At 40.7% G+C, this 17,879-nt stretch overlaps 1 protein-coding gene across 5 annotated transcripts in view; it reads right to left on the bottom strand.

Annotated features, from left to right (window-relative positions):
• Nucleotides 1-1,890: 1,890 nt before the first annotated feature.
• aplp2 (amyloid beta (A4) precursor-like protein 2) overlaps nt 1,891-17,879 on the bottom strand; it is a 96,772-nt gene continuing 80,783 nt past the window's right edge. For 2 of the 5 annotated variants that reach the window (XM_036001417.1, XM_036001413.1), the window contains 7 exons: nt 16,773-16,872; nt 15,099-15,275; nt 13,279-13,314; nt 10,207-10,289; nt 6,842-6,919; nt 4,392-4,547; nt 1,891-4,021 (listed from right to left, as the gene is read on the bottom strand). In XM_036001417.1, coding sequence (XP_035857310.1) covers nt 3,920-4,021; nt 4,392-4,547; nt 6,842-6,919; nt 10,207-10,289; nt 13,279-13,314; nt 15,099-15,275; nt 16,773-16,872 — 732 coding nt within the window. In that variant the 3' untranslated portion in view covers nt 1,891-3,919. The remainder of the gene's footprint in view (nt 4,022-4,391; nt 4,548-6,841; nt 6,920-10,206; nt 10,290-13,278; nt 13,315-15,098; nt 15,276-16,772; nt 16,873-17,879) is intronic. The other 3 variants (XM_036001415.1, XM_036001414.1, XM_036001416.1) reach the window with 3 other exon arrangements.

The raw sequence follows: 17,879 nt of genomic DNA, 5'->3' as shown, positions 1-17,879 counted from the left end.
AGCTGCTGTAAATGGAGCATGCCCCCGGAAATCAGTCTGCATGAGATAGCAGAGGCCAGCTGCTCATGGATTGTGCTGATTTTGGAGTTAAAAAACTTCAAAAAAACAGAGCATTCTTTATCGGAGAGATTATTGTGCATGGAGGTTTCAGGTGGAGCGAGTAGCCTTTTCACTGTGGAGAAGAGGGTTCTGATATTCCCTTCACCTGTACTCATATTTGCACAATGGGCAGTTTTAGCTGCTGAGAGAGCATTTTTGTAATGGAGTATGTGATCTCTTGTTAATGAACAAGAGATGAAACGTTTATTTTTTGCATTGTTAAATATTAACATGAAAAAAATCCTTTTACTCCTCACTTTTCAAATTTCACCTTTATTGTTTTTGTGTAAATGTTCACAATCAACGTCATGGCCTGAACCGTGCTAACATACCATCATATATTACCTTTAGTGAAAGTTAACTTTCTTTAAAACGGTTCAAAATGATTTCCTTATTCATTCCCTGTCAGGCAGTCTTTTGTGATGTGTTCACTCCGCATGTTCATATTGCTATTATTACTGATTTCATTTTGTGTAATCTTGATTTGGTTTCATACAGCCTATTTTTAGTATCAGTCATGTGATCTTAGCTGGCTTTACGCTGCCTTGTTTGTGCAATGTAACTATGACTCACTGATGAATCACCTGCAGGTTTTTTTCTTTCTTTTTTTACATTCATGATGAGCCATAACTTTCTGTTTGAGAAAACGGCATCCCCCCACCCCACCTCAAACAGAAATCCCCTCTAATGTGCAGGGGTAAAATGACTACATATTTCCAAATTGTAGGCTAGGTCATTTTAAGGGACTGAACCAAGCCACTGATTCAGACACAGGCGGATTGATATAACTAGGCAGCAGTACTTTGCATTATGCATTTATTTCTGTAGGCTACAAAATACAGGACAACCTTTACAAACACACCTTAAAAACTTTACTTTCTGAAACTTTGTTAATAAAGACATGACTAAGGAAAAGAAAACTAACCTTAATCATTTTTTAATCCAAACACACACACCCTTAAAAATAATGAAACAACGAAACAGTGATCCGGCAACTATTTGATAACTTTTTGATAATCAAGTCATCAAGTAGCCTAATTTGTAAGAAGAATGCCCCAAATCCACTGATTCTAGTTTTTTAGATTTTTTTTTTGTCTGCTATGATATTTAATTAAATAATAATTACACATTTCAATATTTTTGGGGTTTTGGACGGTTGATCAACCCTTTTGACCCTTGAGATTTTTTTTTTCTATTTCCATTGCTTATAATGTATACTTTATTAATCCCGCAAGGGGAAATTACAATGTTTTCACTCTGTTGTTATTACACACAGGTCTGAATTACACACACACAGGTTCTATACATGCATTAATGGAGAGATGTCAGAGTGAGGGGGCTGCCCATGGAAAGGCGGGTTCGGTGCCCTGCTCAAGAGCACCTTGGCAGTGCCTAGGAGGTGAACTGGCACCTCTCTAGCTGCCAGTCCACCACCATACTTGGTCCGGACATGGTCCGTATGGGGACTTGAACCAGTAACCCTCCCGTTCCCAACCCAACTCCCTACTGACTGAGCTACTGCCTATATTTATCTATTTTGAGATTTAATGTACCAAACAATTAATTGAAAGAAAAAATGTCTGAATAATTATAATTATAATTATATCTGACAGAATAATTGAAAATGAAAAACAATGGTTAGTTGTAGACCTAAAATAATGTTCCCTTTAATAGCTTTTATCTGAGACAACAAAACTAGCCTGTTTAAAAACTCAAGCAACATTTTGTTTAATCTATCTATCTATCCATCCATCCATCCATCCATCTATCTAAGAAAAGACGACGCATCCATATGGAAGTTGTGAGTTTATTGACGTGTACACCCCCATCCCCCTCCCCACTGTAACCATAAATCTGTTTCTATTGGTGTCAATCAAATTTCTTTTAAAATCACTAATATGCATATTATATTAGTTCCCGGTCCCTTCCCACAATCAAGCAGGCAGTTACAAGATTGAAGCCATTTGGGTGCATAGTGAGACAGTCGCATACAGAGATACTGTCACAGGAAGAGGAAAAAATAGAAAACAAGAGAACAAACTTAAAAATATATATCATTTCATATAAGAACAATGCACATCACAGGTAATCCTCCGGAAAAAAAGCCATGATTGCAACATCAACTATACAGGCCCACAAAGACAATACTAAGAGAGAGAGAGAGAGAAGAGGATTGTAGGATTCAGTTTACTCGTTTGTGTCATTCTCTACCTGTAAAAATACACAAATTAGCTCCTTTTTCCCCAGAAACCAGCTCTCCAAGCCTTGTCTTTCTGTCTCTGTCTGCCTGCACAGCCCTCCAGCTCCAAGGTGTCTTCAATTGGCTTTGATCCAGGGCCAGCCCGAGCCCTTCTCGGTACCCAAATCCCAAAATCCAGATTGCAAAATTTGTTATAGCTATTATTTGTAATAACCCCCTAAATTTGGTATATTCAGATTCAGAAAACAACTTCAGAAAAACTTGTTGTTTGTCATTTGTTGTAATCATATCATCCCCAAATCCACCAAATTGCGTACATTTTCACTTCATTTGGGCAGCTGCTTACAGTATGTGTTTGTGCCTCTGTGCTGGCCCTGTTTTGATCTATCAGACTGTTCTACGCTTTATGACCAGCAAAGCCAAACAGTTGCTCCAATAACGTGTGTACATCATCCCCCAAAGTTTGTTTCAAAGTAGTTTTTGCTTCAGATAATTTGTGCAAAAAACAATGAACAAACCAAACCGAAAAACAACACTTGTTTGTCAGTTTGTAGCATGTCATTGCCCGCTGTCTCAGTGTTTGTGTGCATTCAAATCAAAGCCACATAGGAACCTGTCAGATACATAGTATGGAGAGAAAAAAAGCTTCTCCGATACATTCAACTATGTAACACGTCAATAGGTATTTTTTTTTTCTCCATCTATTGAATTATACTGCTTCCCTATTGATAAAAGGTTGTGTTTGTGTGTAGGAGGGGATTTGTTATCACATTCACTTGGTAAGGGTTCAGAGTAGTTCTTGCGTGATGTGTTTGAGCTGGGGGTCTGTGCACACCTTCCTCTTCCCCGACTCTTTCCAACAGTGTGCCTGCAAACACAACTCGTGACCACTAAGCTAAGAACCCTAAACCGACTCGTAACCTCTTCCCTGGGGGAAAAAAGGTGGAATAAAAACATCTATTCTTATATATATTTAAACTGTATATGTATATTTTGTCTGTTATCATAACAAAGAACAGAAAGTAAATAATTCATGATTTAATTTTTTTTTTTTCTCATTTGTTGTAGCACTGTACATTTTAATTGGTACAAAGAACCTTCATATACAAGCAATCTATTGAGAGGAGAAAAAAAGAACGAAAGAAAACATCAATTCTTTTTTGAGAAAAACCATCAGAAACTGCATGGATGACACCTTGCATGATGGAAAATCAAAGTGTAGTGTTTGGTATGCCGGTTTGATGATGGCCACTCAAAAACATTTACATTTTTGCTTGATTTGCCTTTCACTTTCAAAATCAAAGAAAACGTCTGAAGAAATGTTATACATCTTGATCTGAGATAGCTGTATCGATAATTACAGAGAAATCTGCAGAATCACATTTTCCGTAATGCAATATGGCAGATACATCACCTTTTCAAAAGAAACATGATCAAAAAAGAGCTCTATAATACAATAGTAGCAGTAGTAGCATTTTTTTAAGGATTGTTTTGAACAAACCAGTAAATGGAGTTTGGATGTATGCAAATGATTTTAACAATAGCATATGTTATTGGTCAGTAGTATATTCCCCCTCAGGTTGCCGTCCTCTGTCGGCCCCCCGCCCCCACAGGCTCTGGTTAGATCTGCATCTGCTCCAGGTATTTGTAGGTGGGGTTTTCGTAGCCGTGGTTCTGCATCTTGCTGAGGTGGCGTTCCTCTGGTGTCAGCATGGGGTCAACCTGTGTGACGCACACACACGCACGCACGCACGCACGCGCACACACACACACACACACACACACACACACACACACACACACACACACACACACACACACACACACACACACACACACACACACTTAATAGCTGACCCTAAACAAGGGCAGAACGCATTACCAACATGCTGTGTGTGTCGTATGCAAATGCTGTAGGGACAACAATCTAATTAGCCTTGCATTTACCCATGCTCCATTTCCATAACCCCTGATAATTTAATCTGAATCTGACACTTGGAAAAAGATGGATAGCAGTTCATTGAGAGCACTTATTCGGTTCACACCCTCTGCCCAAATCCCCACACTCTGCTCCAAATAACAGGGGGCTTACCTCCACGATGCCATGACTGATGGTGCCGTATTGCCTCTTCCTCAAAAGCACCAGGCTGATCACAATAACAGTTGCTATGGCCACCGCGATCACCAGCAGGCCAATCAGTGCACTGCTCCCAAAGCTGAAGTCCTCTCCCAGGGGGCGGTAGGACTCCTAACAGGTGGAACGGGGGAGAGGAAGACAGAGAGAGCAACAGTTAGGAGACATTCAAATAGTTGTTCTCATGCTGTTATATGACTATTTGAAATAAAGCTCCCGTCCAGCTAAAATGTACGTGAGCTCTTTAGGGCTGTCCCATCTTAGTCGACTAATCAGTGGTTTTGTTCTTAGTTGACTAAGATTTCTTTAGTCGATTAGTCATTTTTTTAATGTTTTTTTCATGCTGAATGATTTATTTCCAGGAAACTTGTGAGCACATCTCTGGAAAGTGATAGTTTGTTTTTTGGAAAATTATGTTTTGGGCTTTTTTTGCCTTCATTGGATAGGACAGCTTAAGACAGGAAAGTGGGAGAGAGTGGGGGATGACATGCAGCGAAGAGCAGGTCGGAATCAAACCTGGGCCGCTGCGGTAAGGACTGAGCCTTAGTACATGGGGCGCACGCTCAACCAGGTGAGCTACAGTACCAGGGCGCCCCAAACACGTGATCTGGTGGTGATTTTTTGGTACTTTTGCATGATTCTTTGTAAAGAAACTCAGTTCACTGAGTGTTAGTTGACTAAGGATTTCTTTAATTGAGGACCGCCCTAGAACTCTTATTCTAATATTCTTAATCTCTATCTTTATGACCAATGACAACATTAACTGTTTGACACAAACTATCTTCTTGGTTTGCTGTACTTACATTCATGAAGTGGTTCTGCTATGTGCTATGTGCACTTTTACAATAATAGCTACAGGGATTTCCATTGCACAGCTATCTAAAGAGAAGTGTTCGCAGTTATTTCTGTAATTTGAATTGTTATTTTTGTAAAGCTGTGGTAGGCTCGCACTCCTTGCCCTGATCAACATTGTTCCTCCTAAAATCTGTGCTACAAAATATCTACAGGGGAGGCGGTGAGTCAATTGTTATCTTGATCAATAGTCATAATAGAAAGACATAAGCTTAAGATTTATTTATTTATGAGGACAATGCAAATGAATCAACACTTGTGTAAATGTGCCAGCCAGCTCATTTTGAACTATAGTCCTAGTTACCTAGCATGCATGTCTTTATTAGCAGCCAGGTTGACACATATAAGAATTTTCCTTTAGAACAGGGGCACCCTAATACATATATTGTATAAAATTGAGTTGCATAATAAACTGGGCCTTCAATAATGTGTGGGGCGGCCTAAAGCCTTTACACATACCTTTTTATTTGCCTAGAATACTAAGCTTTTAAAATAGCCTAATAATTGTTGGCATGATTTTATAAATGATGTTTGAGTTTTAAAACATACATGAGGCACAGTGAATCTTTAGGATGAACTGTATCAGTGGATGGCTACGTTAGTGGCTACCTTACCTATAGGCCAGTAAGCAGTGGGGATTTATATTTGCTAATAATATGGTGGATTCATGTTAAGACTTAACAATAATTTGGTGGCCCCCCTGCATTGACTGTGAGGACCCCCTAGGGGTCCCGGGCCCCCTGTTGAAGATCCCTGCTTTAGAATATAGGCCAGTCATTTATTTACAAGGAAAAATAAGAGTAACAACACATTTGTGACAAATAAAATTGGATTATTCTACCCTGCAGGTAAACTGATTGAAACTTTGCCAAGCATGGATAGCAAATTTGTTTTTCCCTTTTAGAGATTAATCTTGGTCAGAGTAGCTCTGAAATGGGGAGATGAAGTAACTCATGTTATTTCATAAAACCACAGTGAAGCAGGGACAAACATCCCGTTTTGGCAGAGGTTCTGTGAGACATGACTGACTTGTGATAGTGTGTGTACACATGAGTGAAATGTGTCTTTGTGGGAGGATCGCGTAATATCTTTTGCCAATTCAGTATGAACACACCACCACAGTCGCCTACAGCACACACTTATCTTCACAATGAAATCTGGCACATATGACGCAAACTAATCATATGTAGACAGCCACTGGGGGATATTTTTTGTTTGTTTTTTTACTGCTCATTCTCACACACAAACTGAGCGCACTCAGTTTGTGTGGATTCACATTCATCATATCATATCAATTAGATTTGCAAAATGTGTACATTCAGAGACAATCACATAACAAACATGCTCCCATGCAGAAATAACAAAAACATATTGGCCTTAACAGAAGACTTTAAAGAAAAAACAGGGAGGGGATTCGGGTTCCAAAGCTGTTTTTTTAATACATTTTTTTATTCAGCTGCAGAACTGGAATCTCTGCACACTTCCTCCTTCTTTCTTCCCACTACTGATAACTACAGTTCCCCAAAGAGCCCTGTGGGGGGCACCGCTGTACTCACCAGCTCAGCATCATGCAATACGCTGACTCTCTCTGCACTGTAAACCATCTCTTTAACATCCAGAGACTCATCAATCACCTGCCAACACAGACAGGGGAGCCCAGGTTACACTCACCACAGCGTGTGTGTGTGTGTGTGTGTGTGTGTGTGTGTGTGAGACGGATAGGGAGAGAAGGAGAGAGAGAGAGAGAGAGGCAGGCGGAGAGCGAGAGGGCGTGATTGTGCAGCAAAGTAAACTGCAAAGATTATCTGTGTTTGGGTGATGATGCACTCAGAGCTTTCTCGTACAAACTGGGAGGGGGGGTGTATATGCAAGCATCCACAACAGACTCTCTTTTAGGCACACAGGTTAACAGGTCTTTCGTAACAGACTGTCAGCCACTCATTATTGAGAATCTGAAGGAGGAGAAGAAGAAGAAGAAGAAGAAGAAGAAGAAGAAGAAGAAGAAGAAGAAGAAGCGCTGTGAGTGGAGGTGGGCGGTGGTGGAAGAAGTATTCAGATCCTTTACTAAAAGTACTAATACCACACTGTAAAAATACTCTGTTACAAGTAAAAGTCCTACATTGAAAATGTTACTCAAGTAAAAGTATATACGTATCATTAGGGAAAATGTATTTAAAGTATTAAAAGTAAAAAGTACTCGATGAAGAAAACTCCTCCCATTTTAGAAAGTGTAAAGGATCCAAACAGTTGTGTTTAATGGTCTAATCATTTCAGCTGGACTTGCAGGCCCTTATATTATTGGCTAGTTTACTTTATAATAAAACATCAGGTTTCATAAACTACATGTGTTTTGTGTGCAAAAATCTTAATATGTAAAGTAACTAGTAACTAAAGCTGTCAGATGAATGTAGTGGAGTAAAAAGTACAATATTTCTCTCTGAAATGTAGCGGAGTAGAAGTAGAAAGTGGCATGAAAAGACTTGAGTAAATGTACTTAGTTACATTCCACCACTGGTAGTGGGTGTGTTCAGGAGGCAGAAAACAAAAGCTACTGTTTGTAGAGACAGAGCAGTCCAGAGTCTGGTTCCCATAAAATAATAACCACGATAGACATTTGAGGTGACACCGCCATTTGTTATTGTTAACCTCAGATTGCTCCGTCTTAGAAGACTAGGCACTTTCAAAAATAAAAACAAAAACAAAAAAGAAACATGCATACATTCAAAATCTTGCATGACTCATATTCACACGCACACACAAATACACAGCTTTGCAGTTGGTGTTGGATTAGCATGCGGAACACAGCACACATTCAGCAGCCGAGCAGCGTCTGGGAAAGCCATGAGGAGGAATGGTGTGTCTGGCAAAGGAAAGTAGCATGCAATGACTGGCGAACAAAGCGCTGAGTTGATCTGAATGAGGGGCGGTTGGCAGAGGCCGAAGAGAGACACGCAAATAGCCCAGTGTGAGATAGCTGCAACTATGACAACATAGTTACTGGATTTATTATCTGACAAACCAAAAGCGGAATTTAAGAGAGCTTTATGTGAAAGCACTGTATGTACCCATTCATTTCAATCATCCCCTCCATTGCCTCGGACTGAGGTCATGGTAATGAAACTAAACTAAACTGTCCATACTGTCTGCTGGAGGATATTTAACACAGGGAATACATTTCAATATTGCAACCAGGGCTGCACAATATATCGTCTTTTTTAATCGGCATCGCAATATTAGTCTCGCTTTGCCAGACCTTCCTCCACAGCGCTGCGGAGGAGGGTCTGGCTAGTCCACATAACATTCAGGGATGGGAGAAAAGCGTGCTCTGGTTTATTGGCATTTCTTTAAACCAATCACAATCGTCATGGGCGGCACTAAGCTCCGCACAGAGCCACTGCAAAATAGTCTCAGGAAGGAACTTGTTTTGGTGGAACATGTGTACGTTCAAAGGTTGTTTTAGTCGTGCAACAGAAAACTCAGATTGGACAGATAGTCTAGCTAGCTGTCTGGATTTACCCTGCAGAGATCTGAGGAGCAGTTAACCATAGTCCTCAGAAATCCACCGCCGTTTAGAACGCCAACACAAAGAAAGAGGAAGGTAACGGACATCGGCGAAAAGACATGCATCCTGCGGAATTTCCTACGGCACCGGAGCAACCCCGGAAGTGGAACGTCGTGGATATCGACTATCGCGATATCAACTGCCGCAACAAACATATCGCGAAAGACACTCAGAGATTTTTTTCTGTTAGTTGAAAGAAAATATCAGTAGAAAACTGCAGTATAAAATGTCATTCTGTTTCTAGTAGTGCCTTTTATATTCAATTTCCAATTTGTTCAATAAAAGAATGTTGGAAATTATTCCCTTTCATTTGTTTTAAATTCAACAAGCAATTTGTTTTATTTGAGCAGAATACTGAAAGCAGCAGAAAGGCAGAACTGAGTACACTTTAACATCTGTTTTTATAATAAAAAGTAATTTCAGTATCGCGATATTCAACAACATCGCATATTGCATATTTTCCACATATCGTGCAGCCCTAATAGCAATATTGTCATGTCTTTGAGCAAGGCACTGAACCCCAAGTTGCTAACGATGGGCAGGCCAGTGCCTTGCATGGCAGCTCTGCCACCATGGATGTATGAATATGTGTGTGTGTGTGTGTGTGTGTGTGTGTGTGAATGGGTGAATGAGAGGCAAACTCTAAAGAGCTTTGTCTGGTGAGGCAGAAAGCTAGAGCGCTATATAAAAGCAGACCATTCACATATCTTTACACAGTTTCTCCTGCTTTAACCCTTGTGTTGTCTTCGGGTCAAATTTGACCTGCTTTCAAAATTTCTATATCAGAAATATGGGTTTCTTTTTAACTACCTAATTGTAATTACCCAAAAATAACATGGATGATTCCATACAACGCGCTTCGCAAGTACAACAAAAGATCGGATCTCTACTTTCATTACATTTTTGGTGTTTTATTAAATTTTTTAGCATTTGAAAAACAAATTGAAATGTTTCGAAACAGTAAACTAAATAATTCATAATTTCTGCTTTTTTAACTCAATAATTAATCATGTCTTATAAATGAGGTTTATTGACCATGAGTTTCCAAAAATAAGTGTAAAACTAGTAATAAGTTGGTGTTAACTGTGTTCATACATGGTAGTGAAAAGAAACGTCAAATGTCAAAAAAAGCGGCAAAAACATTCAAAAAGGCAAAAGGCCAAAAGTGTCGAAGAAAGAGACAAAAACGCCAGATGTTGATATTCAGTTTTGCTCTGGGAGGACGGCAAGTGCATGGTCGAATGTGAGACAACACAAAGGTTAGGATTCAGAATCCAGCTCTCGGTTCATGTGTTGAGCAAAGCTGGAGAGTTAGAAAAGCTTTGAGGCACAGACAGAGTGATAAAAGTGACAGCTTACCACGCTGTCGCTGATCTTGGGCTTGCTGTTGATGATTCTCTCCTCAGCACCTATCAGACCGTCTAGACCAGCCATGGCGGAGCCTGCAGGAGGCCAAGGAGCACAGTCAGTAACAGCAGAGCAGCACAGACCAACACACACAGAAACAAAGCAACAGGGATGGTGGTATTGATGGTGCACAGCTGCACATAGATATCCAGCTCTTTTTCCTCACAACTGTGGCGTCAGTCCCCTCAGTACACTGGTGACAACAAAGCCTTTTCTTCCATCGAGCACAGTGTGAGCACTGTGACGCCAACAGGACACTGACTATACTTTTTTTTTTTTTACAAAGGCTCCGGTGTTTCGCAAATAGCTGCACTATAAACTTCCAATGACTCATTAAATGAAACCCTTCCAAAAAATTAGCAGTCATCCTGGCATGTTGTAACCCTCACTTATCTCCGATTTCATGTTCAAATTTTTGCATCACTGTAGTTCCTCATCTACAAATCTGTCATAGTCCCTTGAGATTTTAACAGATGATTGTTTAAAAAGTAAGTGGCTAAACCCAAAAAACTGGGACCCGTCAGCCATGCATGTTAGAAGACTGATGGTTCTGGAATAGGCATAGGGTCTATTAATATACACAGCGCAGATATGCCATGAATAAATCAAGAGCTGAGAGAAGAGAGAGCGAGCGAGCGAGGTCCTGAGCGATGTGCACCATCGATGAGTCTGCCGTCGGCTGATTGTCTGCTGCTGCTGCTGCTGCTAGTCAGCCAACGCCAACTGCTCAAGATTTGATTTAGCGAGGAACAATGATGTGTGTTTTTGCGAGCCTCGCTCAACAGGAGCGCCGTCTGAAACTCCGATGGTAGCGTAGGGCGCACAGACAGCCACAATAACACGCAGCACAATGGGAGGGAGCAATTTGATCTCACATCTGTATGGATTTAAAAAAGTAGTGAAACAATTAGACTAGAGCTGCAAAGGTGAATCGATTAGTTAGTCAACTATTACATCTGTTATTGATAATCGATTCATCGGTTTGAGTAATGTTTTAATATGACGGAATTTTTTTTTTATTTTGGTTACACTTTACTTGAAGGTATCTACATAAGAGTGACATGACACTGTCATGGACGTGTCATAAACATTATAAACAAGTCATAAACTTTTACGACATAACGCTTCTTTGTGTCATTCGGTTTTTGTCATGACAACTTAGGGTTAGAGTTAGGGTTCATGTGTCGTGACTGTGTCATGACAGCGTCATGTGTTCATGACAGTGTCATGTCACTCTTATGTAGATACCTTCAAGTAAAGTGTTACCCAACTTTTTAAAGAAAACATTTGCACATCCAAACCATTCTCCTGTGCAAATGCGTAGGACAAAAACAAGGTACTGAAGAAAGAGAAACTCCCGCACACTGTTCTTGCTGCAGCATCCCCATTTATATTTAGAACGCTTCGGTCCCTACGGACCTTCGTCAAGAGTGTTTCCAAATATTTCCAATACTCTTGACGAAGGTCCAGAGGGACTGAAAAGTTATTTTTCTTTAAAAACATTTAAAAAAGCAATACATTTTTTTAAATCTGACTCCAGCTTCTTAAATAGGAATATTTTCTAGTTTCTACTCTCCTCTGTGACACTAAACTGAATATCTTTGAGACATCTGAGGACGTCATCTTGGGCTTTGGGAAACACTGATTTTTCACCATTTTCAGACATTTTATAGAGCATACAATCAAATTGGTTAATAAAAAAACAACAACTAATCAACAGATTTATGGACAATAAAAATAATGCAGCCCTAAATTAGACCATTAATCCATTAGTCAATCAACAGGAAAATTAATTGACCATCATTTATCAAGCAAAGGTGCCAGATATTGGCTGGGTCTTTTTTCTACAACTGTAAGGTTGGGATAGTAAAAACACAGCAGAGGGACAGAGTTCTACATAAAAACAGCAGGGGAGGTTGTGAAAAAGAAAAAAATCAATACATAATTTAGATTCAACTATTAGTGGAAGGTGTCTTTGTGCTTACCGAGTAAGATCACAAGGATAATAGAAATTTAGGATTAGAGTACGTGTTAAAAACTCTACACAACATGCATGCAACAGACTTATAATCTAACGTCTAGCCAAGGTTCTCAGATACTGTGATGTTTCTTCTTCTTCAGTGTCACTGAATGCACCATTAACTTTTTACCTGAACAGCTGATGATGTTGTATTTGGTATCATTGTAATCCTGGACCATCAAAACACAGAGGTAGACATCACCATTCTGTGTTTTACAATGTTTGGTTCAGGAGATATGATGCAAAACAATAATAATTTGGTTATAGCTGAAAGTAAGATGGCCGCCACAAGGCGTTTTTGCGATGGCTCCCTTTCTGAAAATGTTCAGCACCCCCAAACTGTACAAGTGTACCAAATTACATGCTTTCATGAAAAAAAGTGAACATTTCACCTCAAATTTGGCACGTATGTCATCAGGACTATATGCTCAGATCAGACAAAAGAGAGGTGACGTAGCCACGTCCCTGTCTCAGGCTCGGAGGACAAATTGGGCCAATTTTCGATTGGGCTGTGGGTCAGCGGCAGAAACACCGAGCCTCAGACAGGGCCACTAAATCACACAGCTCCTGTCAGGAAGAGGGCAACTGATGAGGGGAGAGAGTGTGCGGGAGGGAGGGAGGGGGAATAATTGAGCAAGGTGGTTTGACGAATGCACTGAGGACGGGATGACAGTGAAAGCACACGCCTGAAGACCTCTGTGAGAGCCGAGCTATCTCTACCACACTCAGAAGCCACTGCTTTACTACGCAGCATTGGGGTGATTGACTTGGTATGATGAAAAGCATAAGAGCAACTGAAAACCCAACCACGCAGCCCATGATGTGAGTCATCAAGAAGAGTAGGTAAAAATTAACCATTCGATGGCTTTTGATCAAATAGAAATGGTGGGAGAGAGACAGAGAGAGGATCCCAAATTGCACCAAAGGGAAAGGAGAAGAGTGGAATACAGTAGTAGATGGGAGATGAGGGGAGGCAGAAAACAAGACGCAACAGAGGCACCAACCTTTCTTGAAGGCACGTGGGGAGTCTGATAGATCGCCTTGGCATTAGAAAATGAGCAACGGAAAAACAGAACAGGAAAGGGGGAAGGAGAGAAGAGAGTTAACTTAGGTGAGAAGAGAAAAGGCAGGATTATCAAGCTGTGTTAATTGATTAGGAAAAGAGTCCAGCGCAGGGAAGTTTGAGACAACCAAACTGAAGAAAAAGGTAGCCGTTTTCATTGTCTGGCTCTGTCTAAGCCCTCTGGGGTGTTGGCATGTATATTAAATCTTCCTTGGGGGGGATTTACTTGTAATGTGCCTTCTATCTTGCTGAAATTTGACAAATTAAAGAGCCATCACTGCTCTTTTTTACCCCTTCAAAGCGTTTGGCTCCAGCTCAACACCAAAGCCTGAGGCTTTGTGCACATGTCTGAACTTCAGTAGTGCTGCGTTGAAGGCACGGCCACAGGGAAGTGTGCAGGCACAGATACGGTAAGTCCAAACCCATGGCTCCATGGCAAATTTGCATCGGCATAAAACATATAGTAAACCTATTCTCCCTCCCTGCGCAACCGCTCTGGCGTGCTTCGTGCTTCCTTCAGAGAAACGTATACATTAGGGGCGTTGAAATGAATCATACACTACGATACATCACTTTGCGGACCTGGACGATTCTGCATCGACGCAGTGACAGACCATAATCGATTATTGCCTACTGATGGTACTTGTTGATTCTCCGGTCGCTGCTTTCGTTGTTTCTGCCTTTTGTCTGTCGTCTGCTGTGTTCAGACTCCGCTACATTCAGAAAGTGTCTTTTTTAAGAGCAGATACATAAAAAATGGAGAGTTCAGATATATCTGACTGCTTGAATTTGTTGATGAAAACAGTATGAAGTAATATATATATATATATTAAGATTGAGGAGGTGACGCATTGTGATAGCGAATCGATTCAAATCGTTGACAGGATAATCGTAATCAGGGTGCGATTTGTGAAAAAAACGGGGCGGTGTTATTCGATCATGTACAACAAAAAAAAACATGCAGGAATTAAATCCCAAAACAAAAAGCTGCTTGCCGTTTGTGATTGGTCCCCGCAGATTTGTAACGGAAGCAGGATAGAATAATGTACAGGTTTCCAGCCTGAGCTGCAGGGAGAAATCAAATCGCCGGCAGATTGGGCTGGGTTTACCCAGTCTATGCTATGCTCTAATCGCACCCTGATCGTAATCGAATCGTGAGACCATTATTTTTTGCTCTTTTTTCTTTCCTTGTTGGTTGCTATTTTTGTCTTTGTATTGTGTTTGACTGTTGCCAATTGATTTACTGCTGAATATGGTCTGTCATGTGACTACCTGTCCACAACAATCACATGACTCTTTACCTACGGACCATGTGACTACTGGCCAATAGGCTATAAGACACAGTTCAAATGCAAACATTTTATACTTGCCTTGATGAAGGCCTCAGTGGCCAAAACGCATTGCCTTGTTTTTAATGAATTAGCCAAGAAATATAATAAAGGCTTTTTAAAATGTACCCTCCTGAATGCCTCAGTGTCCTTAAACGCATATATTATATATTTTGAGGGGGGGGGGATACATTTTAAAATAATTAAATAAAAAAAAGATAAAAAAATAATTCAGCAGCGGCAGGAATATGTAGACCAGAAAGGGGGGAATTCCCCCCCCCGACAAATCGCACCCTGACCGTAATGGAATCGTGAGACTAGTGAAGAATCACACCCCTAGTATACATGCTTATTATGGCCTATTGTTCTCCACACAGCCACAGTGTTGTTCATGGTGCTGCTTGTTACTGTGTCTGAGGCTGGAGCGGCTCACCCTCTGGCTCTGAACGGGACCCCAAGGATGTGACCTGGAAGGGCCGGTAGGGTTTGCCCTCAGACACGGGGACTTCCACGCTCTCCTCCGACGACGACACGGTGACGTCTGGCTGGGACTCCGAGATAGACGACAGGAACTGGTCCATGTCAGCTTTCTGCTCCTGGAGCAACTCGTCTGCAGAAAAGGGTACATGAAAAGAGGATGAGACGGCCTGGCACACAGTGGTGGAAGAAGTATTCAGATTCTTCACTTCTGTAAAAGTACTAATGCCACACTGTAAAAAATACTCTGTTACAAGTAAAAGTCCTGCATTGATTGAAATGTTACTTAAGTAAAAGTATGCAAGTAGCATCAGGAAAATGTACTTGAAGTATTAAAAGTAAAAGTACTCAAAATGTTCCCATTTTAGAAAGTGTAAAGGATCCAAACAGTTGTGTGTTTAATGGTCTAATCATCTCAGCTGGAGTTGTAGGCCCTTATATTGTTGGCTAGTTTACTTTATAATAAAACATCAGATTTTATAAACTACGTGTGTTGTGTCTGCAAAAATCTTCATTGATTAAGTAACTAAAGCTGTCAGATGAATGTAGTGGAGTAAAAAGAACAATATTTCTCTCTGAAATGTAGCGGAGTAGAAGTAGAAAGTGGCATGAAAAGACTCAAGTAAAGGACAAGTACCTCAACATTTGGACTTAAATACATTCCACCACTGTTGGATCATGCTAACACCTGTCAACCTGGGACATGACAGCAATGTGCAAAATGAGTGTCACCAATTATTGTTAACGGAGCTTCTGCTGCGAGAGACGTCTGTTCCCATTTCTGCTAACTACCAATTAGTATTTCTCTGTGAGCTATTTTCCATGTAAATCTGCTCATTTCCCAACAGGATGCTGCATGGTGAAAGCTGTGACCCAGTTCTGTCAGTTCACCCGCTCCACTTTTAATCTGCACCGCAACACCATGCTGTGGTTCCTTTTATGAACCAAAGGGAACAAAAGGAGATAATGAAACATGCCGGACATTGCCCGTCTTAAATCGTACCACTGCAGATGAATACATCCCAAATACAGTTTCCAGCTTTAGATCCAATTGTAAAAACGAGAGCTGGTGAGCAGAGCCCCTTAAAAACAGAGAGTAGGGGGGCAGCCTTTTGCTCATCCAGTAGAGCGCCCCATGCAGGCTAAGTCCTTTGCAGTGGCCCGGGTTCGAATCCAACCCACGGCCCTTTGCTGCGTGTCATCCCCTCTCTTTCTCTCGCCCCTTTCCCGTTTATACACGGTCACTATTGAACAAAAGGAAAAGCCCCAAAAAAAGAATCTTAAAAAATAAATAAAACAGAGAGTAGGAGCAGTATTAACTTCCCCTCCACAAGTTACATACCGAGAAAAAGACAATACTGTACTTTTCTTCGCTTCTCTGATAATTGGTTTACAGACAGTGCTAAAGCCTGTCCAGTGCTCTAGATTTGTGTTTCCCTTTGCACAAAGAGAAGACTGGGTTTTTTGTGTTGGTTTGCAGCAGATAAAAGCAAAAACATTCACTGAGGGTCAGAGGAAATGCAATGCATTGGCTTATCTGTCTGGAACATGTGCGAATTCCATCACTGTTTTCATTTCACTCTCATTCTTATTACAGCCTCTGGGCTTTTTTTCGCTGAACACGACTCACCAATTTCATCCTGAATCTCCTCGGCCACATAAGGTACTTTGTAGAGCAGAGATAGACTCTGGTTCATCCTCTCGTCGATCACACGCAGGTGGGTCATCACCTGGTGTTGGAAAAACAGACAAACAGGCCGTCATGGAACCAAAATCCAGCTTTAGGATGACTTCAAAGTAAAATGCTTCCCTGTATGGAAATGATGGCTTGTATTCCCAGGATCTTGGATCATTCAAAACACAGGACAAAATAATCAAGATTACCATTCACATCCAGGACTGCAGCTAATTATTGTCATATTTTTGATAAAACTATTACATTTGATGTGTTAAGGGATAAACAAATATAGCATGGTGGCCCAATGGTTAGTACTGTGGCCTCACAGCAACAAGGTACCGGGTTTGAACCCTGGTCGTCCCAGGCCTTTCTGTATGGAGTTTGCATGTTGTCTGCGGTAGAGAGTAGTCCAAACCCCCCCCCCCTCCCATAGTGCTTTGAGTGTCTATGATATTATTAATAGTTTAGTCTATAGCAGGGATACTCAACTTGCTCTGGCCGGGGGTCGCTTTTGTAAACTGACAGGAGGCCAGGAGCCAGTTAATGAACAGACATTAATAATATTTATAATATAATATCAGATACACTGAATAAACATTAAAACGGCCCATAACTCATCTCCCTTTGAAATTCTTTATTTACAAATAATATAGGGCTGGGCAATATATCAATAATATATCCATATCAGGATATGAGGCTATATATCGTCTGATATTTTGGATATTGTAATATGACACAAGTGTTGTCTTTTCCTGGTTTTAAAGAGCTGCATTACAGTAAAGTGATGTCATTTTCTGAACTTACCAGACTGCTCTAGCTGTTCTGTTATTTGCCTTTATATCCACATTACTGATGCGTAAATATTTTGTGAAAAAAACAATTGTCAAACCTAGAATATCATCGATTGAGGTATTTGGTCAAACTTTTTGTGATATTAACTAAAGTAACTTGGCACAGGGAAAGACACTAGGCCTATATGACAGCCAATCAGATGTTTGTATGCTCTCTGGAACCTTATTTACATTCAAAGTATTCCCAGTGTGACACCATTTGTTTTCA

Source organism: Sander lucioperca, chromosome 5 (genome assembly GCF_008315115.2).
Source record: "Sander lucioperca isolate FBNREF2018 chromosome 5, SLUC_FBN_1.2, whole genome shotgun sequence".
In the NCBI taxonomy this organism is placed as follows: Eukaryota; Metazoa; Chordata; class Actinopteri; order Perciformes; family Percidae; genus Sander; species Sander lucioperca.
This window is presented reverse-complemented; position numbering and strand designations above follow the sequence as displayed.